Consider the following 27,874-nt stretch of genomic DNA (forward strand, 5'->3'; position numbering starts at 1 on the left):
CCCGAGTCCATTTCTTGCCTGCTGAGGTAGTCGGCTTCCCAGTTGTCCACACCCGGAATGTGGACCGCAGAGAGTACTGACCTCGCGTCCTCCGCCCAGTGGAGGATATGTGTCACTTCTTTCATCGCCTGGATGCTGCGGGTCCCGCCTTGATGGTTCACGTATGCCACCGCCGTGGCATTGTCTGACTGTACTCTGATATGAGAGTCTACCAGCAAGTGATGAAAAGCTCTCAATGCCAGGAAGATGGCCTGAATCTCCAGGATGTTGATGGGCATGGTCGCTTCCATTGGTAACCACTTGCCTTGCGTCCTGTGATGCAGGTGCACCGAGCCCCAACCCGTTAGCCTTGCGTCGGTGGTCAAAACCTTCCATTGACCTGAGAGAAAGGATTTTTCCCCTTGGAAGCGAGGTTGGCTTGAGCCACCAGTGCAGGGACCTCCTGGTTTTCAATGTTAACCGGAACTCCCTGTCGAGGGAGAACGGATTCCTGTCCCAGGATTTGAGGATGGCCAGTTGAAGAGGCCTGAGGTGAAACTGGCAAAAGGTACCGCCTCCATTGCTGCTGCCATCCTGCCGAGCACTCTCATGGTAAACCGGAGAGATCGGGGGGAATTGCGGAGGAGTATGCGAACTCCTAGACGGAGAGCCAGTGTCTTGTCCCTGGGGAGGAGCACCAGACTCCTGGAGGTGTGGAATAGCATCCCCAGGAAGGTCAGAGACTGACTCGGGGTAGTCGATGACTTTTATAAATTGACTAACCATCCCAGGCGACTCAGAGTGTCTATTGTGATTGAGACGTTGACCACACAGTCCTTGAAGGTGGGGGTCTTGATGAGAAGGTCATCCAGGTATGGAACGACTACTATGCCTCTGGAATGTAGAACGTCCATGGTGGCTGCCATGACCTTGGTAAATGTTCTGGGAGCTGTGCCGAGTTCCAACGGGAGGGCCACGAACTGGTAGTGGTCCTGGTGGATTGCGAATCTGAGAAATCTTTGATGGGCGGGAGCAATTGGTATATGCAGGTATGCGTCTTGTATGTCTATGGAGGCGAGATATTCTCCTTTCTCTATGGACGCAATGATTGACCAGAGGGACTCCATGCGAAAGTGACGAACCCAAACATACTTGTTGAGTTGTTTTAGGTCTAGTATGGGTCAGACGCTGCCTCCTTTCTTGGGAACTATGAACGGATTGGAGTAGAAGCGCTCGTCTGTGGGAACCGGTACTATGACTCCTGCTTGAAGGAGGGAGGAGATCGCTTGATGGAAGGCTCAAGCCTTGTGTGGCGGTTTTGGGGGAACGGAGAGGAAGAACCGGTTTGGTGGGCTGGAAGTAAACTCGATCTTGCATCCGGAAGACACTATTTCCTTGACCTACCTGTCTTCTTTAATAGGCAGCTAGACCTGCTGAAAGAGTAGCAGTCGTCCGCCTACGAGTGGGGTGCCTTCCGGAGGTCGTGAGTCATGATGAGGAGAGAGTCTGAGGTTTTTTTTTCTTTTTTTCTTGGACTTTGCCTGGCCTGTTTTTGACTACCAGGTCCTGTCCGGCCTCTGTGCCGCCCGTGTGTTGTCTCTGCAGGGGGGAGCGGATACGATTTTGTGCTGGGCGTGAGACGGACCAGCCTGAAGAATTCCGAAAGGATCGGAAACGGGACTGGTTACGTCTTTTAAACGTGCGTTTTGGTTTTAGTTGAGGGCGAGAGGTACTCTAACCCCCGGTGGCGTTGGATATCATTGTATCCAATTTTTCACCGAAAAGATGCCCACTGAAGTACGGGAGATTTGTGAGGGACTTTTTTGAGGCCGCATCTGCTATCCATTCCTCAGCCAGAGAATACGCCGGCTCGTGATGGTGTTTGATGCTATTCCCGCAACGCCTCTTGCAGAATCCAGAACTGCATGGATCATGTAATCTGCTACTACTACTATTTGAACGGCCTGGTCCGACAGATTTGAAGCTTGGAGGCCCTCTTGCAATTTTTGAGCCCAAGCCAGAATGGCTTTGGCTGCCCAGACTGAAGCAAACGCGGGAGCCATAGAGGCCCCTGCCGCTTCGAGGATTGAACGAGCCATGCGTTCTACCTGCTTGTCTGCTGCGTCCTTGAGGGTTGAGCTGTCTGGCAGTGAAAGAAGAGTCTGTGCTGCTAGCCTAGAGACTGGGGGGTCCACTTAGGGTGGATCTGTCCACTCCTTAGTGTCCTTCTGTGGGAAGGGGTACCTTGCTTCCAAGTATTTGCGATAGGCTGCGAAAAATGTTTAGTAAGTATTTTCTGAAATTCCGGGTGATTAGGGAAGACCTTAGATGGTTTCAGAACACTCTCGAAGCAAATCTTGTGTTCTGGGGCTTCCGGGGTTGGATCAGAAATGTGCAGCACCCGACGGGTGGAGGAGATTAGATCCTCAACTAGCGCTGTATTGCTAGGGGGACAAGGGACCAGATAATTCTCTGTTTCGTTGTCTGAGTTAGAGTCACATATGCCTTCCGAGTCTGTGGTCGGGAATTGTTGCGGAGATCCGCATTGTCTGTCTCTGTCAGGGGACGGACTAGGTGACCTGGAGCCACTGTGTCTCTCCCTGGAGGGGGACGACCGAGTGCTATGTGAGGACGCAGATGAATGCGACCTGTGGGTCCGCTTACGTCTGAGACTGTCGGAGGTGGCATGTCCCTGAGACGGGCTGTCCCTTTGCTGGGTAACGTTCATAGCCGAGACATGACCCTGCAAAGCCTGCAGTAGTGTAGAGGTCAGGCTATGCATGGACTGTGTCATAGACTGCGACATCTGAGTAGCCCATTCCGGTATGGAAGAAGACGCAGAAGCGTTGGTTCTGACCCAGTGTTTTGGACACAGTCCCGGCAGTGCGGGTACGTGCTGCCCCTGGGAAGGGTGGTCTTGCAGGCTGTGCAGAATGCATAAAAGCAGTCTTGCCTGGTTCTCTTCCTTGAGCCCGGCATAATGCACAGAGGCTGGCTAGCAGGGGTCCTACAGGGCTGGCTATGCAGAGGGGAGAACTTATAGGTAATATGAATGCAAAGCTGAGTAAAGAGAACCCAGCTGTGATCTTACCCCACCAGTGTGCCCCTAAGTCCAGCGCCGACAAATCACAGTCCTGTGCCCCCCGGAGACTGCTGTATGGCTGTCAGCTATGTTTCCTGCTGCAGCAAGATGGCCACCGGGATTCTGACGTGGAGGGGGAAAGGGGCGGAGAGCAGAAAAGGGCGCGCTGAGCTATGTAAAAGCGCGCCCTTCCTGCCTCAATCCGCCCCTTCTATGACACTGCAGAGTGTCATTTTCGTCATCCGGGGGGCAGGAATAGGGCGGCGACTTCGGCTAGGCCGAAGCCGCGGCCCAGAAGGGCTCCAGGACGGCGCGGTTGTCCAGGGGGGGGGGGTCGGATTCAAACCAGACCCCCCCGGATTGAACGGTAGGCTAGCGGTGGGGTTATGAGCGCGAACTGGGCCCTGTGGGGGGTCCCTTTGAGGCGCTATGCAGCTGGTGCTGCCGCAGAGACAGGGGCGCAGGGAGCCCTGTCTCTGACAAGTGCCCTGCCTGCCTGCACCTCCCCCGGTCCCAACAGGAGCCCGCAGCTGGGCTGGGGTTCCTGGACTTGTAAGTGGCCGAATGGTGCCTGGTACAGGCCCTACCTGCGGTGTCTCAACCTAATGCCCCCAGAGGGGGATTAGGGAGGGTGCTGCTGTCATCCTCTCCTCGACCTCAACCCAGAGCCCAAGGGAACTGGGGAAGGAGGGGGGTCTCGACTTCGAGCCAGTACCCGAGGGACTGGGGAAGGAGCGACATGGAGAATAGCCATCTCGACCTCAACCGGGTACCCCTGAATAGGGGACCAAGGAGGGAGCCATGCCGGGAGTTTCGCTGGAGACCCGCTTTTCTTCATCTGTAATCCGTTGAAAAAAATCAAGGAAAAAAGGAAGTAAAAAATCTTAGGTGTGCCTCCTTGCGACACTAAGCAAAAACTGGAGAAGGCTGACGCCGTCCAGGGGTGTATACTGCAGAGGAGGAGCCAAAGTTAATCTTTTTCAGATTATGCATAGTGTCGCCTCCTAGTGGACAGCAGCATACACCCACGGTTCTGTGGCCCCCAATGAGAAGACAGAGTAAAAGATAACTTGGGAGGGGGATTATCTGGGACTTTGTTTTTACTACTGGGCTAAGAACTTACAGGCAAATTACAACTTTTTCTGATCAGTTCCCATCTCGGCTGGCTCAGAGCGGTCACTGACTGCTCCTGCCGGCGATTCTGCAACCTCCGGTGACATCAGGTCAACAAAAGTATCTTCTCCACTTTGCTCTGACAGGGCATTTTTGTGGATGCTGTGCCGATTGGCAGCCATATCCCCGCAGCCTAACAGCAGGGGTCAGCTGTCAATCAGCATGACATTGGTAGTTACCCCTCTTTGACAGAGCATATCAAAAGAGGAAGATCTGCAAAGGAATGACTGGCAGGAGTGGTCCATGACAGCTTAGTTAGCAACCAACTGCCTGTAAGCCCTTAGCTCCACACCAAAAATACTTCATTAAGCAAGCTACATCCTCCTATAAGGGAATTAACCTTATAAAAATCATACTAACACTGTACCGGTTAGTGTTCCAGTGCATGAGAAAATAACTTTTCATTTACATGCAAATGTATGGTTGGATGCAACGTTGGCGCAGCCAAGATCTTGGTGCACTATTACAACCCTTCATTTTGTATGTTGGGTTTCTCCTGCTTCTGATTGGCAGCATTTGCTTCTTAGTGTGAACTCTGCCCTAAGTGAGCTAGCATGTGTGTGTGATTGCGCACTGACACTGCCTGTGACGGGCTGAGCAGTGGATGCGCGCAGGGGAAAACCAGGGGAAGAGTCTTGAGGAGATCATTTGCATATTCCCAGTGCCTTCTGGGATACGTGAAGAGTCTCCGCGAGCTCAACGATCACTGGGTTTTGGCCGTTGCAGCTGAAAAGAGGAAATCGGAAAAACCGAATTTTGGCTCATCTTTCATCGTTTTTAAGAAATCTCAAGATGGAAGAGGCCAGGAGCCATTTGGTGAGCTGCATTTCTTGCTACATGTTCACAGACTTACCAGTGGAAAAGCCAAACTTCACATGCCACAAATGCAAGCTTGTGTCCCTGTTGGAGGAAAAGTTGCAAAATCTCGAAGAGAGGTTGGCTACGTTGAAGATCATTAAGGAAGGTGAAGAGTTCTTGGACAGAGCAGAATTATCTCTTCATGTTACAGAAAGAGAAGAAATTCGAAGTGCACCTGAAGAAACAGAGGAATGGAGACATGTGACCCAGAGAAGCAGGAGGATCAGGAGGCAGTCAGCACCCATACTGCTCAGAAACCAGTACCAGGCTCTCACGCAGGAAAATGATGAAGAAATACATCAGGATAAGACTTTGCCAACAAACAGCAACCTTGTACGCCTTCAGAGTCCTCCTGGATGGAGAAAGAAAAATGTTGTGAAGAAGAAACGGAGAGTGGTGGTCATGGGGGATTCCCTGTTGAGAGGAACAGAGGCCGCTATCTGCAGACCGGATATAACTTCAAGAGAAATGTGCTGTCTTCCAGGTGCAAAAATTAAAGATGTGTCTGACAGGATATCAGGACTCTTCAGACCTACAGATGACTACCCATTCCTGCTACTACATGTGGGGACAAATGACACTGCAAGAAATGACCTGGAAACCATCTGCAGAGACTTTGAAGACTTAGGCAAGAAAGTGAAAGAACTGGGAGCGCAGGTGGTCTTCTCTTCCATCCTCCCAGTGGATGGCCATGGAACAAGGAGGTGGAATAAGATTCTGCAGGTGAACAACTGGCTACGTCGATGGTGCCGTCAGCAACGATTTGGATTTCTGGATCACGGAGTGAACTACTTATACGATGGACTACTTGCTAGAGATGGGGTGCACCTTACGAAGACTGGAAAGCATGTATTTGGAAGTCGCCTTGCTACACTTGTAAGGAGAGCTTTAAACTAGAACAACATGGGAAGGGAAGCAAAAGACCAGAAAAAGCCATACACCTGACAAATGCTATTGAGAACTCTGCTAATAGAAGTGGAAAGGAAGAACAAAGACGAAAGAATCTAATTAATAAAAATATTGGAGAAAGAGAAACCAATCACAAACTAAAATGTTTCTATACTAATGCACAAAACATGGGCAACAAACAAAGAGAATTGGAACTACTAACACAGGAAAAGAAATATGATGTCATTGGAATCACTGAAACTTGGTGGGACGATACACATGATTGGAATACAAGACTAGAAGGATACAACTTATTTGCAAGAAACAGACTTGATAAACGAGGAGGGGGTGTTGCATTGTATGTTAGAAACGCATATATCTGCACAGAGATTGAAGCTTCAGAGACTGGGAGTTCTGTGGAAACTGTTTGGGTAAGAATACAAGGACAGAACAATGGAAAGGACACCATTGTAGGCATTTACTACAGGCCGCCTGTGCAAGCTGAAGATATGGATGAACTCTTTATGCATCAAATGGCCAAGTTCTCCAAAAAATATGACATAGTTGTCATGGGAGACTTCAACTATCCAGACATTTGTTGGTAATCTCTCTCAGGCAAAACTAACAGGTCAAGGAAATTCTTATCCTCTCTTGCTGACAACTTTATCTTCCAAAAGGTAGGGGAGAAAACAAGGGGAACTGCTACCTTGGATCTAATCCTTATAAACAGGGAGGAAATGGTTGAGGAGGTAAAAGTGGCTGGAACCCTAGGAGGTAGCGACCATGCTATTTTAGAATTTTGGATAACTAGAGGCGGAAGACCTGTGAAGACTCAGAGGTCAAGGTTAGATTTCAGAAAGGCAGATTTTAAGGGATTCAGAAAGATAATTGGAGGGATCCAATGGCTGGATATCCTTAAAGACAAAAATGTCCAGGAAGGATGGGAAATCTTGAAAAATGAAATTCTCAAAGCACAGTTGTTAACAATTCCGAAAAGAGGGAAGAATAGGAAGCATTTAAGGAAACCAGGATGGGTGAACACAGAACTTAAGCACATGCTAAAAAGGAAGAAAAAAATGTTTATAAAATGGAAAGAGGGAGGCATATCTAAAGAAGAATATAATGCTGTCTGCAGAATCTGCAGGGCACAAATCAGATTAGCTAAAGCTGAAAATGAATTGAGGCTTGCAAGAGATGTCAAAAGCAATAATAAAGGATTTTGGGGATATGTCAAAAGTAAAAGAAAAGTCAAAGATGCTATAGGATTTTTACAGGATGAAAATGATGAAATGGTAAGACAGGATGTTGAGAAGGCTGAACTTTTAAATTCCTATTTTGCATCTGTTTTCTCTCAGAAAGGAAATGTAACACCAACTGTTATTCACTGTCCTATTAAGGGAATAGAAGAATCCAGGATATCTATAAACAGAAAGATAGTGAGGAAACACTTAGCTAACCTAAATGAATTCAAGTCTCCAGGTCCAGATGAATTACACCCCAGAGTACTGAAGGAGATAGCAGAAGAAATTTCTGAACCACTCTCCATAATCTTTGAAAATTCTTGGAGAACAGGAGAAGTGCCAGAAGACTGGAGAAGAGCAAATGTTGTTCCTATCTTCAAAAAGGGGAAGAAGGTGGATCCAGGCAACTATAGGCCGGTGAGTCTGACTTCTAACAGGGAGAAATGCAAAGTACTACATCTGGGCAATAAAAATGAAAAAAGCATATATAGAATGGGAGGAATAGGGCTAAGTGACAGCACATGTGAAAAAGACTTGGGTATACTAATAGATCACAGACTGAATATGAGTCAACAGTGTGATGCAGCAGCAAAAAAGGCAAATGCAGTTCTAGGATGTATTAACAGAAGCATACAGTCTAGATCACGTGAAGTCATTATTTCCCTCTACTCCTCTTTGGTCAGACCTCATCTGGAATATTGTGTCCAGTTTTGGGCACCACATTTTAAAAAAGACATCAACAAACTGGAGCAAGTTCAGAAAAGAGCGACCAGAATGGTGACCGGTCTGCAAACCCTGTCTTATGAGGAAAGGTTGCAGGATTTGGGAATGTTTAGTTTGCAAAAGAGAAGACTGAGAGGAGACTTAATTGCTGTCTACAAATATCTAAAGGGCTGTCACATTGTAGAAGGATCAACTTTATTCTCATTTGCACAAGGAAAGACTAGAAGCAATGGGATGAAACTGAATGGGGGGAGACACAGATTAGATATTAGAAAAAACTTTTTGACAGTTAGAGTGATCAATGAGTGGAACAGGCTGCCACGAGAAGTGGTGAGTTCTCCTTCAATGGAAGTCTTCAAACAGAGGCTGGACAGACATCTGACTGGGATGATTTAGCGAATCCTGCTTTGAGCAGGGGGTTGGACCAGATGGCCCAGGAGGTCCCTTCCAACTCTATGATTCTATGATTCTATGATTCTCCTCCCTGGCTCCACCCTGCTGACACCACTCGCTACACTCCCAGGCTTAACAGTGTACTGGAGTGGCTTAGAAAAGGGTCAAAGAGGAGGACATGCCCAGCCACTGTGTGCACAGTGAAGCACGGCGGTGTCCCCCCACCGCCTGACTTTAGGTAGCACTCTGAGAAGTGAGCACTGTGAACCAGAAGCATGGAAAGCCCCAAACACGCAAAGTGAGAGGGTGTAACGGTGCACTGAACTCAAGAATGCCAAAAGGTGCAGCAAAGCCCTTTCATGTGCATAAAAATCAAAGTGGTTTTCTTAGACACCGTATCACTAGCAGATACAGTGCTAGTAGGATTTTTATCCCCTATATCATGGTATAGCATGGTGCACTTTGGGGTGACACATGCACTAAGTGAGGGAACAGATTGTGTGACTTAGTTCTTAACATATAAACAGTAATTAACCCTTCTCTCACGTAGCTACTCAGGCTCCTGTTTCTAAGGTTATACTTCCTAAAAACCACATACATCAGAAACCAGATAAACTTACCCCGAGCGGATCAGTCTGTCATGGACTTGCAGCCAATCATGAAATATTCCTCTAGGATTCTATCAACCTCCACCACCCCCTATCCCCTCTAACTCAAACGGACCCTGTTTGAAAGGGCACCCAACCCCCGGAAGGATGAATTATCATTGATTTACATATGTATTTTTTAATTTAGTAAAATAAAGACAAAAAACTGATACCTACATTTGTTAGTTTTTTCACTGCCACATACTCATTCTTCAATCGGCCTTGGAAAACCATTCCAAAGCCGCCCTCTCCAATTTTACTTCCTCCATTAGAAAGTGGTCGATCATCAAAGTCTCTTGTAATGCTCTTCAGAAAATTAAAGGAAAAAATGCCAAAACCTGCAACATTACATAATAAACAGAATAAGAACCTTTGTGCAATGTGTAAGCAAACCAGCTAGACTGTAATCTCCACAGAGTGAGAGGATTATACCAGCTATAGCAATAGACGTCTCCATAGACCAACTATGTGTCCTGGCAGAGCGTTGAGTGTGGTGTAGTTGTGATGTCACTGCTGCAGTCTGTAAATCGCCGGCAGTTGAGAGTGGCCGCTGGAGCGGGTGGAGGCGAGTAACATAATTTTATTATTTGTAGCTATAGATAGTCTAAGGGCTGAAGAAAAACTCAGAAAAAAATAGATACATTTTGTTTACTTCTTGTAATTTTTGGTAAAAATTATGGCAACTGAAAAGCTGCAATTTGGCCACTGACATTTTATTTTTCTATATGATGTTAACCAATGGGTTTAAATCAATTTAAAATGTTGATGGATTAGACTTTTAGGGATACAGCAATGCCATATATGCTTTTTTTCTTTCTTTACTTTCAATGTCTCCTATCAGAAATTGACAGCAGCATTTAAAGGGGTTAACAGCAGCAGATAGAGCTCAGCTCCACATGTTGCTGTTGGAGGCAGATGATGGCTATATAACAAGGCTCGTAACTGCTGGGTATGATGCAGCTCTCACAGACCTGTAACTTCTTCTTTAAGTGGCTCCTCTGTCCTCCACTCATTACCTGTAGTAATGGCACTTGTTTGAACTTGTTATCAGTATAAAACACGCCTGTCCACAACCTCAAATAGTCACACTCCAAACTTCACTATGGTGAAGACCAAAGAGCTGTCGAAGAACACCAGAAACAAAATTGCAGTCATGCATCAGACTGGGAAGACTGAATCTGCAATAGGCAAGCAGCTTGTTGTGATAAAATCAACTGTGGGAGAAATAATAAGAAAATGGAAAAAATACAAGATCACTAATAATCTCCCTCGATCTGGGGCTTCACGCAAGATCTCACCCCGTGGGGTCAAAATGATTACAAGAACGGTGAGCAAAAATCCCAGAACCACACGGGGGGACCTAGTGTATGACCTGCATAGAGCAGGGACCACTGTAACAAAGGCTACCATCAGTAAAATACTACGCTGCCAGGGACTCGGATCCTGCAGTGCCAGACGTGTCCCCCTGCTTAAGCCAGTACATGTCCGGGCCCATCTGAAGTTTGCTAGAGAGCATTTGGATTGTCCAGAAGAGTATTGGGAGAATGTCATATGGTCTGATGAAACTAAAGTAGTACTGTTTGGTAGAAACAAAACTCGTCGTGTTTGGAGGAGACAGAATGCCGAGTTGCATCCAAAGAACACCATACGTACTGTGAAACATGGGGGTGGCAACATCATGCTTTGGGGCCGTTTCAGGACAACTGATCCATATACATGAAAAAAAATGAATGGGGCCATGTATCCATGAGATTTTGAGTGCAAACCTCCTTCCATCAGCAAGGGTACTGAAGATGAAACGTGGATGGATCTTTCAGCATGACAATGACTCCAAGCACACCGCCAGGGCAACAAAGGAGTGGCTTCGTAAGAAGCATGTGAAGGTCCTGGAGTGGTCTTGCAAGTCTTCAGATCTCAACCCAATAGAAAACCTTTGGAGGGATTTGAAAGTCCAGAGACAGGCCCAAAACATCACTGCTCTAGAGGAGATCTGCATGGAGGAAATATGATTCTCCAGATCAGTAAATTTACGCAGCGTTCAAACAAAATAGTAGTTTTTACTTAGGTTGTGGAAAAAGAAAATGTAAGTTTTCTGAGAGCTGTCATGTTTTCAATATTCGGATGATGGGGCTGAGTGAAGGCTTGTTTCTTGAGCCGACATTTTTACTGATACCATTTGGAACTGGGTACTATGTTTTGAATAGCACTTAATGCAATTTTTTTGTGCTGTTGCATTGGAGGAGAAACTGCAAATCTGACATTTTTATTTCTTTTAATTTACTTATTGAACTAATTATATTTTGATAGATCGGACTTTGACCAACGTAGTGATACCACATCCACATGTGTATTTTAGACTTAACCCTGTGATTGATATTGATGTATATAGTATAAGCCAGCAGTGCCCAACCTTTTTGACCTTGAGAACCACATTCAGCACTGAGAGGGGGTCACGAGCAACATCCTGCTCCTGTCCCCCTCAAAGTAGTGCCAACCAAAGTCCCCATTATGGGTATAATGATAACCAAAGCTTTTCCACAGAAATAACTCCAAAAGCAGTATACTGAGATCCAGGGGTTCCCACAATGCTCCAATTCAGTATTCTCCCATTAAGGACACCCAATACACTGTCGCATTCAGCTACAAGAACCTCCTCTAACAGGTAGTATCATCCTCCATCGTACCATACATAAAAAATTTCGAAACCCTCAAGAATAGTATACAGCTCTGGCAAAAATTAAGAGACCACTGCAAAATTTTCAGTTTGTCTAATTTTTCTCTATATTTTTGAGTAAAATGTAAATTGCTCTTTTATTCTATAAACTACTCACATGTCTTTGAATTTCCAAGCAATAAATTTTGTATTTATTTTCAGAAAATGAGAAATGGTCAAAACAACAAAAAAAAAATGCAGGGCTTGCAGACCTCAAATAATGCTAAGAAAACAAGTTCATAATCATTTAGAAACAACAATACTAATGTTTTAACTCAGGAAGAGTTCAGAAATCAGTATGTTGTGGAAAATCATGATTTTTAATCACAGCTTTCATGCACCTTGGCATGCTTTCCACCAGTCTTTCACACTGCTTTTGGGGGACCATATACCACTCCAGGTACAAACATTTAAGCTGTTCTTCTTTGTTTGATAGGAAAATGGATAGTCACAAGCTATCGATTACATTCCAGAGGTTTTCAATGGGGTTCAGGTCTGGAGATTGGGCTGGCCATCACAAGGATATGATGTGGTGGTTCTTCATCCACACATTGATTGACCTAGCTGTGTGGCATGGCACATTGTCCTGATGGAAAAACCAGTCCTCAGAGTTGGGGAACATTGCCTGAGCAGCAGGAATCAACTGTTTTTCCAGGATGACCTTGTATGCGGCTTGATTCATTCGTCCTTCCAAAGATTAACCTGCCAAATTTCACAGTGAGTGCAAGATACTGTGGATTGTACGCCTCTCCAGGTCTCCAACTAACCATCAAACGACCAGGTGTTGGGAAAAGCTGAAAATTAGACTCCTCAGAGAAGATTACCTTACTCAGGTCCTCTATGGTCCAATCCTTATGGTCTTTGGCAAACTTCAGCCTCGCTCTCCTTTGCTTCTCATTGATGAAAGGCTTTTTTCTAGCCTTACATGACTTGATCCCTGCCTCTAGGAGCCTGTTATGAACTGTTCTTGCCGTGCAATTCACCCCAGCTGCCATTCCTTTTGTAGGTCACTTGAAGTCATCATGCGGTTGCTGAGTGACATTGGAATAAGGTGATGGTCATCCCTGTCAGTGGAGTATAGTTTATGCCCACTGCAGGACTGTAGCTTTGTTGTCTCCAATATCTGCTGCTTGACCTTGTTGTTATGAACTTCCGCATTGGAAATTTGAAGGATGGAGGCAACATGACGCTCACCGTATCCTTCTGCTAGTAAAGCCAGAATTGAGCCCTTCTTTTCCTCACTCAAGACTTTTCTTTTCAACTCCTTTGGCATGGTTAAAAGTTATTTTTTCATTCCTATTACTTTTGGGATATTACTAGCACTTGTTTTGCCATCCAGCTTGTCCTATTGCAAGAGGATTATAAACACCACAGCAGGATTTTTTATACTTTCCGTCGTTAAATAAGATTTGGTTGATGTGATCACCTAATCAGAAGCACTTTAAGTAGAATGAGGTGTACTCTGGTTGGAATTCAACTGACACTGGAATGGAATGGCTGTCAGACATGTAGAGAAGCTGATTTTTATAAAACTGTGTAGTGATCTCTTAACTTTTGCCAGAGCTGTATGTGCATCCAGATCTGCTCTTCTATGCAGGGCTACTCAAAAATTCACCATTTTGAGATGTACTCTTCATACCTGTTTGCTAGACCTGGACTGGAGCTAATGCACCAATCTGGCAGACAGTCACGAGCCACAATTCCTGGGACCGTGAGCCACATGTGGCTCCCAAGCTACAGGTTGGAGACCCCTGGTACAAGCAGTCAGGCAAAATATGGATGTATAGAGCAAAAATCATGGTCTCCTATGAATACTAGCTACAGGCTGGTTGTCACAGGAGCACCATCATGACAGGCACGGAAGCCTTCAGCAGACCCCAGGTTGTCATGGCAACCAACCCGTACCCTGCAAATGTGTCACAGGCATGCTGATTGGTGATTAGAACAACGCCTGCCAGAAATTTGTGCTGTAAATGCAGCTGTCATACTCTGATGGCAGCATTTAGGAGGTTAACAGCCGCAGCTCCGCTTTACATGTGGCTGTTAAAGGCAGAACATGGCTGAATATTACAACCATCATCTGCCAGGGAAAATGTGGGCTCAAGAGGTGACATATGAAGTACTTGTATGTCACATGTCAATCAGTAAGGGTTTAATGACCCCTTACACTTTCAGTTCTCATTTTAAATGTATTGAGACAACAAAAAAAGTTGAAAATTAAAAACATTGATTGTGAAAAGGGATGTAACCAGAGGTATGAATCCACTACCTGTTGTCTCGTCATCATTTTTCTCAGGTTCTGGGCTCTGTGACACAGCGTTTCCATGGTCTGATTTGCTGCCTGTCTCAGAAGTTTGCGGCTTCTGCATTTCATCCACAGGAAGAGTTCGACATCTGGAGCTTGGTGATGGCTCTGTTTTCAAGCAAGACAATGAAGAAATGCAATTTTATGGTAAGAAAGATCATTGTCAACTAGTAGTATATATAGTCTATAGAAAAGAATTCTTGAAATATCAAATATAAGTAAACTTATAACTTAAAGAGTAACTTTTTTTATAAGTTAAATTTTGTCCTGCATGGAAAGCTACGAAACGTTGCTAATCAATATATAATAGGGGATTTGTATTTATTCCTGTAACAAAAATGCACTTAAGTGACTTCTATTTTACCCTGTATATTTGCTGCCTTCAGAAGAGGGCACGTATAACTCACATTCATTCATTATGGTGGTTGAACCTCTAGGTTCAAGCAACATATTGTAATCCGATTTCTTATATTTTATTATTATAGTGCTTTGAAGAAAGCACTATCATGTAATCCCAACGCTGCTAACTTATAATAGTGCAAGCACTATATTGTAATCCGAACGCTGCTAACGTATTCTTCTTCTGCTGCTTCTTCTTATTAGAGTGGTTTGAAAAAACCATTATATTGTAATCCGAACACTGCTAACTTATTCTTATTATTCAGTTGATTTCCACAATTAATGCGGCCCGAACCGCTACACGCACAGACTCCGTTGAGGTGTCCTTTCGAAGCCAGCGTCCATGAGTGGTGTGCTAAGTATTTTTCGTGTCGATCGGATTTGTAGTTTTTGCGCAATTTGCGTTAGAAATTTTTTTTTCCCGTCATTGGAATGCATTGTCTCAATGCTTTTCAATGGGCAAATGTTGCCACAGACAAAACATGCCCTGAGGCGATTGAAATGGCAGTTAAGCCCATTGATATGTGCAGGCACACCCAGTTACTATGCCAACGCCTACGAACTTCACATGACACCTCCAGGACAGAGCTTCTGCCACATAATATCAGCTCTTAAAGCGAAACCCACAGCACAAATGCAAATCTAGCTTCATCACATGACGTATGCCCCTGAGAGAGTATATGCGCCAAAGTGGATTTAGAAGCCCAGTGAGCCAAACTTGCTCTTAAAGGGCCGACGCACCAAAATGAGTCTTAAAGGGCCGGCGCGCCAAATCGAAAGCTGAGTGACCCCAGGCTCCAAATCGGAGGCTGATCGACCATGGCCTACAAATCGGAGGCTGAGCCACCCTGGCCTCCAAATCGGACCTAGAGTGGCCCCGCCCACCGAATCGGACCCAGAGTGGCCCCGCCCACTAAATCGGACCCTGAGGGGCCCCGCCCACTAAATCGGACCCTGAGGGGCCCCACCCACAAAATCGGACCCTGAGGGGCCCCACCCACAAAATCGGACCCTGAGGGGCCCCGCCCACAAAATCGGACCCTGAGGGGCCCCGCCCACAAAATCGGACCCTGAGGGGCCCCGCCCACAAAATCGGACCCTGAGGGGCCCCGCCCACAAAATCGGACCCTGAGGGGCCCCGCCCACCAAATCAGACCCTGAGGGGCCCCGCCCACCAAATCAGACCCTGAGGGGCCCCGCCCACCAAATCAGACCAAGAGTGGCCCCTGCCACAAAATCGGACCCCGAGGGGCCCCTGCCACAAAATCGGACCCCGAGGGGCCCCGCCCCCTAAATCGGACCCTGAGGGGCCCTTGCCACAAAATCGGACCCTGAGGGGCCCTTGCCACAAAATCGGACCCTGAGGGGCCCCGCCCACCAAATTGGACCCTGAGGGGCCCCGGCCACAAAATCGGACCCTGAGGGGCCCCGGCCACAAAATCGGACCCTGAGGGGCCCCGGCCACAAAATTCGCACCGAGGGGCCCCACCCACAAAATCGGACCCTGAGGGGCCCCGCCCACAAAATCGGACCCTGAGGGGCCCCGGCCACAAAATCGGACCCTGAGGGGCCCCGGCCACAAAATCGGACCCTGAGGGGCCCCGGCCACAAAATCGGACCCTGAGGGGCCCAACCCATAAAATCAGACCCTGAGGGGCCCCGCCCACCAAATAGGACCCTGAGGGGCCCCGCCCACCAAATAGGACCCTGAGGGGCCCCGCCCACCAAATAGGACCCTGAGGGGCCCCGCCCACCAAATAGGACCCTGAGGGGCCCCGCCCACCAAATAGGACCCTGAGGGGCCCCGCCCACCAAATAGGACCCTGAGGGGCCCCGCCCACCAAATAGGACCCTGAGGGGCCCCGCCCACCAAATAGGACCCTGAGGGGCCCCGCCCACCAAATAGGACCCTGAGGGGCCCCGCCCACCAAATAGGACCCTGAGGGGCCCCGCCCACCAAATAGGACCCTGAGGGGCCCCGCCCACCAAATAGGACCCTGAGGGGCCCCGCCCACCAAATAGGACCCTGAGGGGCCCCGCCCACCAAATAGGACCCTGAGGGGCCCCGCCCACCAAATAGGCCCCTGAGGGGCCCCGCCCACCAAATAGGCCCCTGAGGGGCCCCGCCCACCAAATAGGCCCCTGAGGGGCCCCGCCCACCAAATAGGACCCTGAGGGGCCCCGTCCACCAAATAGGACCCTGAGGGGCCCCGCCCACCAAATCGGACCCTGAGGGGCCCTGCCCACCAAATCAGACCCTGAGGGGCCCCGCCCAGCAATTCAAGCCCTGAGGAGCCCAGGCCGCCAAATCGGACCCTGAGGGGCCCCACCCACAAAATCGGACCCTGAGGGGCCCCAACCACAAAATCGGACCCTGGGTCCCCGGCCTCAAAATCGGACCGAGGGAACCCACCCACAAAATCGGACCCTGAGGGGCCACGGCCACAAAATCGGACCCTGAGGGCCCCCGGCCACATAATCGGACCCTGAGGGGCCACGGCCACAAAATCGGACCCTGAGGGGCCCCGGCCAAAAAATCGGACCCTGAGGGGCCCCAGCCACAAAATCGGACCCTGAGGGGCCACACCCACAAAATCAGACCCTGAGGGATCCCGGCCACCAATTCATGCGCTGAGGAACCCAGGCCACCGAATCGGATCCTGAGGGGCCCCACCGACCAAATCAGACCCTGGGGCCAAAGTGGCCCCTGAGAGGCACCCACAGTTAAAACAGATCCTGAGTTGAAAGTCTTGCAGGGGCAGCAGGCAAGTCTCTCTTAAAGGGGCAGCCCGGGCACCATTTCAAAGCACTATCTGTACTTCCTTCAGGAGATACACATCTAGTTATTCTACTTCGTCTTCTCCGCGTTTTCTGCAATTAATGAGGCCCAAACCGCTCGGCGCAGAGACCCCGTTGAGGCGGCGTTTCGAAGCCCTCGGTGGGGACAGGTGTGCTATGTATTTTTGGAGTCAATCCGATTTGTAGTTTTAAAAAAAAAAAAAAGAAAAGAAAAATCGCATTTTAAGCAAAAATTTTCCCATAGGAATTAATGGCGATCTTTCCATGACCCCCAACTGACATGGATTGAAGCCACAGTGCAGGTGCAGTGAGCTTACAAAGATGGCAGCTATGCAAATGCAGCTTCCACACATGACCCGTATTAGCTAATAGAAGCTGACAGATCGCTGATTCAAGGTCTTAAAGGCGCAGCGCACCAATGGCTTCTGAAAAGCCCCACCCAGTGATGGCTAACCTTGGCACTCCAGCTGTTGTAAAACTACAACTCCCAGCATGCCCTTGCAACCTGCAGCAGTTGAGGCATGCTGGGAGTTGTAGTTCTTCAACAGCTGGAGTGCCAAGGTTCGCCATCACTGCAGTCGGACGCCAAAGTGGCTTTAGAAGCCCAGTGTGCCAAAGTGGCAGCATGTGTCAACATGGCTAAAGTGGCTACCAAGTGGCCAAAGTGACTACCGAGGTGCCGAATGTGCCAAAGTGGCTACCAAGTGGCCAAAGTGGCTACTGAGGTGCCGAATGTGCCAAAGTTGCTACCAAGTGGCCAAAGTGGCTATTGAGGAGCCGAATGTGCCAAAGTGGCTACCAAGTGGCCAAAGTGGCTACCGAGAGGCCGAATGTGCCAAAGTGGCTACCAAGTGGCCAAAGTTGCTATCGAGGTGCTGAATGTGCCAAAGTGGTTACCAAGTGGCTACCGAGGTGCCGAATGTGCCAAAGTGGCTACCAAGTGGCCAAAGTGGCTACAGAGATGCCGAATGTGCCAATGTACAGTATTTCCTTCAGGAAATGACCATCTAGTTTATATTACTAGCTTATATAACGCCATTCATTTTCAAAGCAATTTTACAAACATTCCCCTGTTCTCGTTGGGGCCCCGGTATGTCAACCAGAGTACGTGGAGGAAACCCCGCAAATCTGGGGAGGACATACAAACTCCTTGCAGATGTTGTCTTTGGTAAGATTTGAACCCAGGACCCGAGCGCTGCCCATGTACAGATAATTGTTCCTACTGTAGTTCTTGACTAAACTAGCAGTTTATTTTAAGAATTCAGGGAAATTGTTGTTTAAGTAAAAGTTATAGACAGCTATAGAGGCTGAAGGGTGACCTAAGTGGAGACAAGAAAAAAGGAAAAAAAAAAAAAAGGTCAACCACAGGGAGGAAGGAAGGTAAATGAAAAAAGTCATATTTAAGATCTATACGATTTTCCATAATTTCTATTTAATATGATTTGACCGCAGACATTAAGAAAGGGGATATACACTGTCGTATCTTCATTTATTGTTCCAATGCATCCATATACAATAGTAAGAACACAGCTACAATGCACATAACCTGGACCCAGAAGCCAATGACGTGTGGGATTCCTGAAGGGCTTGGGTTGTACACTGCTTTCAGACGTCACTCAAGCCAGATTTGGAAGTAACAGGTAGCGAGTTTTGACATCTCGCCGCATGTCTCCACCTCCTTGACTGCACACAGGTCATATGAATGTTATGAAAGCCATATTTATTTTTTGTAGAATTAGGTCATTGCTGGGACAAATAATGGTGTAGAAATTACTGGGGCAGAACTGGATGGTAGTAGTAGAAGGCAAAAAACCCTGACAAGTTCCTTATAATTCAAACTCTCCATTCACTTTGAGCTTACAGCTCTTAAGGAAACCTACATCTCCATGGTAACAGACTACAAACAAACCCACTGTAGTCTGATCCTGCAGTCACACTCCCTTCTATCTGATCACTAGTTTTTTTCTAACCTAAATTGCGCACAACAGCAGGAACAGACTACAGTTTGTCTGTAGCCTGTTCTCATGTAATGCAGATTTTTATGGCACCTGTAGCAACAAAACAGGAGGATATTGTTTGGTTCAGACAAGTATGAAATGAGTTTCTTCATTAGTCACTTTATATGTATTACAACATATTAAAAAGATAAACCTTCCTAATTTGGCAAAGTCTGCCGTTTCCCCCATTTCACACACACATATAAGGGATATGATTTACTATGAAACTAGCCAAAGTGTGCGAGATTTGACATTTATGTGATTTACAATCTGAGAACAGCTCTTCATTAGTGATGAGTGAGTAGGATCGTTGCTCGGGTTTTCCCGAGCATGCTGGGATGAGTTCCGAGTATTTTGGCGTGCTCGGAGATTTAGTTTTCGGCATCTCAGCTGCATGATTTGCGACTTGTAGACAGGCTGAATACATGTAGGGATTCCCTAACAAACAGGCATTCCCCACATGTATTCAAGCTGTCTAGCAGTCGCAAATCATGCAGATAAGACAACGAAAACTTAATCTCCGAGCACACCAAAATACTCGAAGGACACTCGAGCAACGAGTATACTCGCTCATCACTACAAATTAAAGCAATATAAGCAAAGAAAAATCCATGAAATAGCATTTTAACGAATACCATGTGGAAAAAGTGAAGCAACCGTCAAAAATTCATTCCTCAACAGCAGGTCCGTAAGGTCTTGTACGGTGCAGTTTGTTGTACCCCAGTCATAAAGTAACTCATGTGTAGGGCTCTTCCCTTTCTGAATGACTCCTTCAAATCGTCTGGAAAATATAGGAAATTGAGATTATTGTGGATAATGAAGAATTGTACTATACTATAGCATGAAGGGCATGACTAGAAGATACCATACAGTTATTGTTTTTTTTTTACTTTATAAGAAAAACTAGCTGAAGAGCCCGGCGTTGCCTGGGCATAGTAACCAACTGTGGTTAGTTATAACAAATTATAATGATTATATTGCACATAAAAACATTTCACATTATATATTCAACACTACAGATTTGCAACACAAATTAACTAAACGATTACCCAAGTATTGATAGTATTTTATTTTCAACTCATTCAAGAGCCTTTGGATAAAACATGTGTATCTGTGTATCTAATCCTATCCTTCGTGATAATGTCTGCTGAGCTGTGTACCTAATCCTCTCCTGTGTGATACCGTCTGCTGAGCAGTGTATCTAACCCTATCCTATGTGATACTGACTGCTGAGCCGTGTATCTAATCCTATCCTGTGTTACTGACTGCTCAGCTGTGTATCTAATCCTATCCTGTGTGATACTGACTGCTGAGCCATGTGTCTAATCCTCTCCTATGTGATACTGACTGCTGAGCCGTGTATCTAATCCTATCCTGTGTGATACTGGGCTCCCCCTGCAGTCTGTGTCAGAGGGTGGTCTGTGTTGGCACAGTAATAAATTGTGTTATTTCCAGCTTTACAGAAGGACGATAACACCATAGAAATGATAAGAATAATAGGCAAAATTGTTTCGTGAATTGGAACGCGCGGGGATAAAATTTCGCCTCACAACATAGCCTATGACGCTCTTGGGGTCCAGACGTGTGACTGTGCAAAATTTTGTGGCTGTAGCTGCGACGGTGCAGATGCCAATCCCGGCCATACACACATACATACATACAAACATACACACACACACATTCAGCTTTATATATTAGATATTAAATCGGTAACAAATGGGTGCTGACAAGTCCCTATCAGATTCCTGCAAGGAAATGGTCTGTCTAGCAATGCAGCCATGTTGGAAAAGGGGACCGAGTACTTCAAAATCCACTGTTAAACCCTTAACCCTGACCCGATATGACCCGGTCAGGATCGCTGGTGCATCGCTAAATGGTCGCTAGTGAGCTGCCAAACAGGCAGATCTCACCAGCGATGCAGCAGCGTTCAGTGGTCGTTACCTGTCAGACGGCAGCTCTGCTGATGAGTTCCTCCCACATCCATGGAGTCGCTCGTCGGCGCCAGCAGGAAGCTGACAACGAGAAATGGACCAGGATGACCTCGCGCAATCAACAATAGCCAGCGGGGGGGGGGGCGGTCGGAGGTAAGTGTCACATGTAGCGAGATCACTAGCAATATCGCTGTTGCGTCACAAAATCGGTGACGCTTTAGCGATATCGCTAGCGATCTCGCTATGTGAGAAGGGGGCTTTATAGGCTGTGAACCAGACACTATGCAGTTCCCTTGTGTGAACAACGCTCTATGATGGCCTTTATTGTGCAATTGTATGCTGGGCAGTCACCCCCTCCAGGAATGGGTAGGTGGAGAGTGGCTGTTGATCTTTTATTTAGCACCTGTGTTGCTAATGTGGGGAGGAGGACTCCCAGACAGTGACCGGGCCGGTACCCAGGGGACCGCCATCAGGGTTCCTGAGGGAACAATACTGGGAGAACAGCAAAGGGAGAGACATGACCGGAGTTGTCAGGGAAACAGGGGGCGGGGCGAGGATAAAAGGAGCAGGGGGCGCGCTCAGTTGGCAGTTGGGAGAGTGTGTGACAGGAGGCAGGAAGACAGGTGACTGGAGGGGACACCGACAGGAGCCTGTGAGGAGGAGACTGCGCACTCACTGACAAGTGAGTCGTGAGAGACTTTTACCGGAGGCCGCTTCCCGCCCACTTCCTCAGAGAGCCACGCCCGCCTTCCCCCGCCTGTGTGGGAGAGATCCTTTACCTCAGGTCGCGGCTGTGACTACAGATAAAACGGTCACAGAGGTCTGGACACTGCCCCCCGGCCTTCTCCCACCGAGGCGACCCCGTCATCACCGGCCTCAGGGGACGCGACGTTAGAGGCGCATGTCCCGGTTACGGAGGGACCCTTAGCGGAAGACGGCCACCGGCCATTTGGGGGAACTGCGTAATTACCGCTCCTCACCAGCATCGTTTCTTCAGGGCCTGTTGCGCCCCACCGGCATCGTTTCTTCAGGGCCTGTTGCGCACCACCGGCACCGTTTCTTCAGGGCCTGTTGCGCACCACCGGCACCGTTTCTTCAGGGCCTGTTGCGCACCACCGGCACCGTTTCTTCAGGGCCTGTTGCGCACCACCGGCACCGTTTCTTCAGGGCCTGTTGCGCCCCACCGTCACCGTTTCTTCAGGGCCTGTTGCGCCCCACCGGCATCGTTTCTTCAGGGCCTGTTGCGCCCCACCGGCATCGTTTCTTCAGGGCCTGTTGCGCCCCACCGGCATCGTTTCTTCAGGGCCTGTTGCGCCCCACCGTTACCGTTTCTTCAGGGCCTGCTGCACCCCACCGTCACCGTTTCTTCAGGGCCTGTTGCGCCCCACCGTCACCGTTTCTTCAGGGCCTGTTGCGCCCCACCGGCATCGTTTCTTCAGGGCCTGTTGCACCCCACCGGCATCGTTTCTTCAGGGCCTGTCGAGCCCAAATTTTCCCGGAATATCGTAGAGTCAAGGCCGCCGCATCAACGAACTCTAGGCGGCCGCATCTGCGATCCCGAGTGACGCATGGAGGGATAAGTGGACTATAGCAATAGGTACCATAGTTTGGCTATATTCCGGCCTTCGACACCTGGACTAGCCGGGTTACTTCCAGTTACTGAGAAAACATGGATTTTTGTGAGTACTCACCGTAAAATCCTTTTCTCCGAGACGCTCATTGGGGGACACAGAGACTGTGGGTGTGTGCTTCTGCCGTCTGGAGGCTGACACTAAGTACAGTGGGGAAAAAAAGTATTTAGTCAGTCAGCAATAGTGCAAGTTCCACCACTTAAAAAGATGAGAGGCGTCTGTAATTTACATCATAGGTAGACCTCAACTATGGGAGACAAACTGAGAAAAAAAAATCCAGAAAATCACATTGTCTTTTTTTTTTCATTTTATTTGCATATTATGGTGGAAAATAAGTATTTGGTCAGAAACAAAATTTCATCTCAATACTTTGTGATATATCCTTTGTTGGCAATGACAGAGGTCAAACGTTTTCTGTAAGTCTTCACAAGGTTGCCACACACTGTTGTTGGTATGTTGGTCCATTCCTCCATGCAGATCTCCTCTAGAGCAGTGATGTTTTTGGCTTTTCGCTTGGCAACACGGACTTTCAACTCCCTCCAAAGGTTTTCTATAGGGTTGAGATCTGGAGACTGGCTAGGCCACTCCAGGACCTTGAAATGCTTCTTACGAAGCCACTCCTTCGTTGCCCTGGCGGTGTGCTTTGGATCATTGATTGGATCATGTTGAAAGACCCAGCCACGTTTCATCTTCAATGCCCTTGCTGATGGAAGGACGTTTGCACTCAAAATCTCACGATACATGGCCCCATTCATTCTTTCATGTACCCGGATCAGTCGTCCTGGCCCCTTTGCAGAGAAACAGCCCCAAAGCATGATGTTTCCACCACCATGCTTTACAGTAGGTATGGTGTTTGATGGATGCAACTCAGTATTCTTTTTCCTCCAAACACGACAAGTTGTGTTTCTACCAAACAGTTCCAGTTTGGTTTCATCAGACCATAGGACATTCTCCCAAAACTCCTCTGGATCATCCAAATGCTCTCTAGCAAACTTCAGACGGGCCCGGACATGTACAGGCTTAAGAAGTGGGACACGTCTGGCACTGCAGGATCTGAGTCCATGGTGGCGTAGTGTGTTACTTATGGTAGGCCTTGTTACATTGGTCCTAGCTCTCTGCAGTTCATTCACTAGGTCCCCCCGCGTGGTTCTGGGATTTTTGCTCACCATTCTTGTGATCATTCTGACCCCACGGGGTGGGATTTTGCGTGGAGCACCAGATCGAGGGAGATTATCTGTGGTCTTGTATGTCTTCCATTTTATAATTATTGCTCCCACAGTTGATTTCTTCACTCCAAGCTGGTTGGCTATTGCAGATTCAGTCTTCCCAGCCTGGTGCAGGGCTACAATTTTGTTTCTGGTGTCCTTTGACAGCTCTTTGGTCTTCACCATAGTGGAGTTTGGAGTCAGACTGTTTGAGGGTGTGCACAGGTGTCTTTTTATACTGATAAGTTTAAACAGGTGCCATTACTACAGGTAATGAGTGGAGGAAAGTGGAGACTCTTAAAGAAGAAGTTACAGGTCTGTGAGAGCCAGAAATCTTGATTGCTTGTTTCTGACCAAATACTTATTTTCCACCATAATATGCAAATAAAATGAAAAAAAAACAGACAATGTGATTTTCTGGATTTTTTTTTCTCAGTTTGTCTCCCATAGTTGAGGTCTACCTATGATGTAAATTACAGACGCCTCTCATCTTTTTAAGTGGTGGAACTTGCACTATTGCTGACTGACTAAATACTTTTTTTCCCCACTGTATACAAAAAAAGAGTTAGCTCCTCCTCCGCCGCATACACCCTCGCCCCCAGACCGGGCGTAACTCAGTTTAGTGCATAAGCAGTAGGAGAACGCGCCTTAAACTCAGGCAAGAAATTATACGTCTGAAAAAGGGACCACCCTGATCCTTACATAAGGATTTGTATAATTCAAAATAAACAGATGCCAACTGGCTAATAGGGTGGGTGCTGTGTCCCCCAATGAGCGTCTCGGAGAAAAGGATTTTACGGTGAGTACTCACAAAAATCCATGTTTCTCCTTCGTCTCATTGGGGGACACAGAGACTGTGGGACGTTCTAAAGCAGTCCCTGGGCGGGATCTTAGCTCACCCAATCCATGCTATTTTGCGCCCCTGATTAGAGGTGCGCAACTGCTGCCTGGAGAATCTTTCTTCCCAGGCTTGCATCCGAGGATGCCTGGGTATGTACGTTATAATGTTTGACAAACGTATGCAAACTGGACCAGGTAGCTGCTTTGCACACCTGTTCCGCTGAAGCCTGGTGTCGCAGTGCCCATGAGGCACCCACTGCTCGAGCCGAGTGTGCCTTGATCCCTGCCGGAACCGGCGTGCCACTGATTTGATATGATTCTTGGACTGTCAGACGAACCCATCTGGCCAAAGTCGCTCTGGACGCAGCGAGTCCCTTCCGCCGCCCTTCTGGAATCACAAATAGAGAGTCTGTCTGGCGGAATGGCGCTGTCCTTGTCACATACCTCCTAAGGGCTCTTACCAGATCCAGGGTGTGCAATGCCTTTTCTACCCTATGCACCGGTGCCGGGCAAAACGAGGGTAAGACAATGTCTTCGTTGATATGGAATGCAGAGACAACCTTCGGCAAGAAGGGGGGAGCTGGCCTTAAAACTACTTTATCCATATAAAAAGTCAGGAACGGCGGTTTACAAGATAAAGCCGCCAGTTCCGAAACCCGCCTAATAGATGTTATCGCTACCAGAAAAACGACCTTCCTGGACAGGTAAGGTAAGGAGACTTCTTGTAACGGTTCGAAGGGAGGCTCCTGAAGGGCCCTGAGCACTAAGTTCAGGTCCCATGATTCCATCGGTGCCTTATAGGGGGGTACTAAATGTGCGACCCCTTGCATAAACGTCCTAACCTGCCAGACCGAAGCGACCTTTCGTTGGAAAAGCACCGACAGGGCCGAGACTTGCGTTCTGAGCGAACTCGGAGCCAATCCCGCGTCCAGCCCTGCCTGCAGAAAAGCCAGTACGTTGGGGATCGAAAAAACCAGAGGAGCCACTCCGCGATCCCTACACCAACGGAAAAACACTTCCCAAGTCCGATGATATACCTTCGCCGAGGAAGGCTTTCGGGCACTCACCATCGTGGCCACCACATCGCGCCTGAATCCTGCCTGTGTTAACAGCCAAGATTCAATGGCCACGCCGTCAAACACAGGGCCCCTAAGTTCGGATGGCAGATCGGCCCCTGGGACAGTAAGTCCGGCCGATCTGGGAGACGCCAGGGTACGTCCACCACTAGTTGAACCAGATCTGCATACCAGGCCCGCCGAGGCCAGTCTGGGGCCAGCAGAATTGCTGGAACCTTCTCTCTCCTTATCTTTCTGATGACTCTTGGAAGCAGAGGTAGCGGGGGGAACAAGTACGGGAGCCGAAACTGGCTCCACGGAAGCACCAGAGCGTCTGCTGCGATTGCCTGCGGGTCGAGGGATCGAGCGACGAACCTTTGAATCTTGGCGTTCTCTCTGGATGCCATAAGGTCCACGTCTGGTGTCCCCCACCGTTGGCAGATCTGTTGAAAAACCTCGGGGTGCAGGGACCACTCCCCTGCCGCGACCCCCTGTCGGCTGAGAAAATCCGCCGCCCAGTTTTCGATTCCCGGAATGTGCCCCGCTGAAATTACCACGTGGTTTTTCTCGGCCCAACGCAGTACCAGCCCGACCTCGCGCATGGCTGCCTGGCTGCGCGTGCCCCCGATGGTTCACATACGCTACCGCTGTAGCATTGTCCGACTGAACGCGCACCGGCCGGTTTGTCAGCCAACGCTGAAAATGTTGCAGGGCCAATCGTATTGCCCGTATCTCCAGAATGTTGATCGGGAGAATTACCTCCCGAAAGGACCACCGCCCCTGGGCTGTGTGACTCTGGAAAACTGCTCCCCAACCCTGCAGGCTTGCATCGGTCGTCACCACCAACCACTGTTCCGGGGGAAAGGGTTTCCCCTGAACCAGAGACGAGTCGCGAGTCCACCACTGGAGTGACCGTCGGACCGGTGGAGACAAACTGCACCGATGATTGAGGGAAAGCAGCCTTCGGTCCCATGCTGACAAGAGCGCATGTTGAAGCGGACGGAGATGGAACTGGGCAAACGGGATTGCCTCCATCGCCGCCACCATTCTGCCCAACACACTCATGCCGTACCGGATGGATCTGGAGCCCGGCTGAAGAAGGTTCCGTACCCCCTGTTTGATCCTTTGCGCCTTGTCCTGAGGGAGGATCACCAGCCCCTGGGAGGTGTCGAAAACCATGCCTAGAAATACGATTCTCTGAGCCGGAACCAAGGACGACTTGTTCCGATTGATCAGCCAACCTAGGCGGGCCAGGGTATCCAGAGTGATACCGACATTCTCCTGGCACGCCTGAAACGACGGCCCCTTTACCAAAAGGTCGTCCAGGTAGGGTAGTACCGTTATGCCCCGAGCATGCAGGATGGCCATAACCACCGCCATTATCTTTGTAAAGACTCTGGGGGCAGTGGCCAGACCGAAGGGCAGAGCAACAAATTGGAAATGTCGCCCTCCGATCGTAAAACGCAGGAACCTCTGGTGTGGAGGAAAAATCGGGATGTGTAGATATGCATCCTGCACATCGATCGGGGCCAGGAATTCCCCTGGATCCATGGCTGAAATGACCGAACGGAGGGATTCCATCCGGAATCGCCTGACCCTGATAAACTTGTTCAGGATCTTTAAATCCAGTACTGGCCTTACTGTCCCGTCCTTTTTGGGGACTGAAAACAGGTTGGAGTAAAAACCTTGCGTCTCTTCGCTTTTCGGCACTGGGACAATGACCCCGTTGCGCTGTAGCGTCATTATAGCCTGCAACAGACCTTCCGCCTGCGATTCTGTTCCGGAGAGCCGGGAACGGAAGAAACGCCGTGGCGGGAGTCCGACAAACTCTATCTTGTACCCGGACGATATCAGTTCTGCCACCCAAGCGTCGCGTGCCACTGCGACCCAAACGTGGCTGAACCTTAGTAGGCGTCCGCCCACTCTGTCGTCCGTAGGTACGAAGTGCCTCGAGTCATTTTGCTGGAGGCTTTTGTGATCTGGCCCCCCTCGCTCTGGGCAAACGGCCTCGGCCT

General features: G+C 48.5%; 1 protein-coding gene across 1 annotated transcript in view; it reads right to left on the bottom strand.

Moving 5' to 3' along the window:
• IRAK4 (interleukin 1 receptor associated kinase 4) overlaps positions 1-27,874 on the bottom strand; it is a 77,641-nt gene that overhangs the window by 15,867 nt on the left and 33,900 nt on the right. The window contains exons 3-5 of the mRNA XM_073573239.1: positions 19,833-19,978; positions 13,967-14,110; positions 9,162-9,322 (exon numbers count right to left, since the gene is read on the bottom strand). Of these exons, the coding sequence (XP_073429340.1) occupies positions 9,162-9,322; positions 13,967-14,110; positions 19,833-19,978 (451 nt within the window). The remainder of the gene's footprint in view (positions 1-9,161; positions 9,323-13,966; positions 14,111-19,832; positions 19,979-27,874) is intronic.

The sequence above is a fragment of the Dendrobates tinctorius genome, unplaced genomic scaffold, assembly GCF_039654945.1.
Source record: "Dendrobates tinctorius isolate UK_male_01 unplaced genomic scaffold, ASM3965494v1 ptg000035l, whole genome shotgun sequence".
Taxonomy (NCBI): domain Eukaryota; kingdom Metazoa; phylum Chordata; class Amphibia; order Anura; family Dendrobatidae; genus Dendrobates; species Dendrobates tinctorius.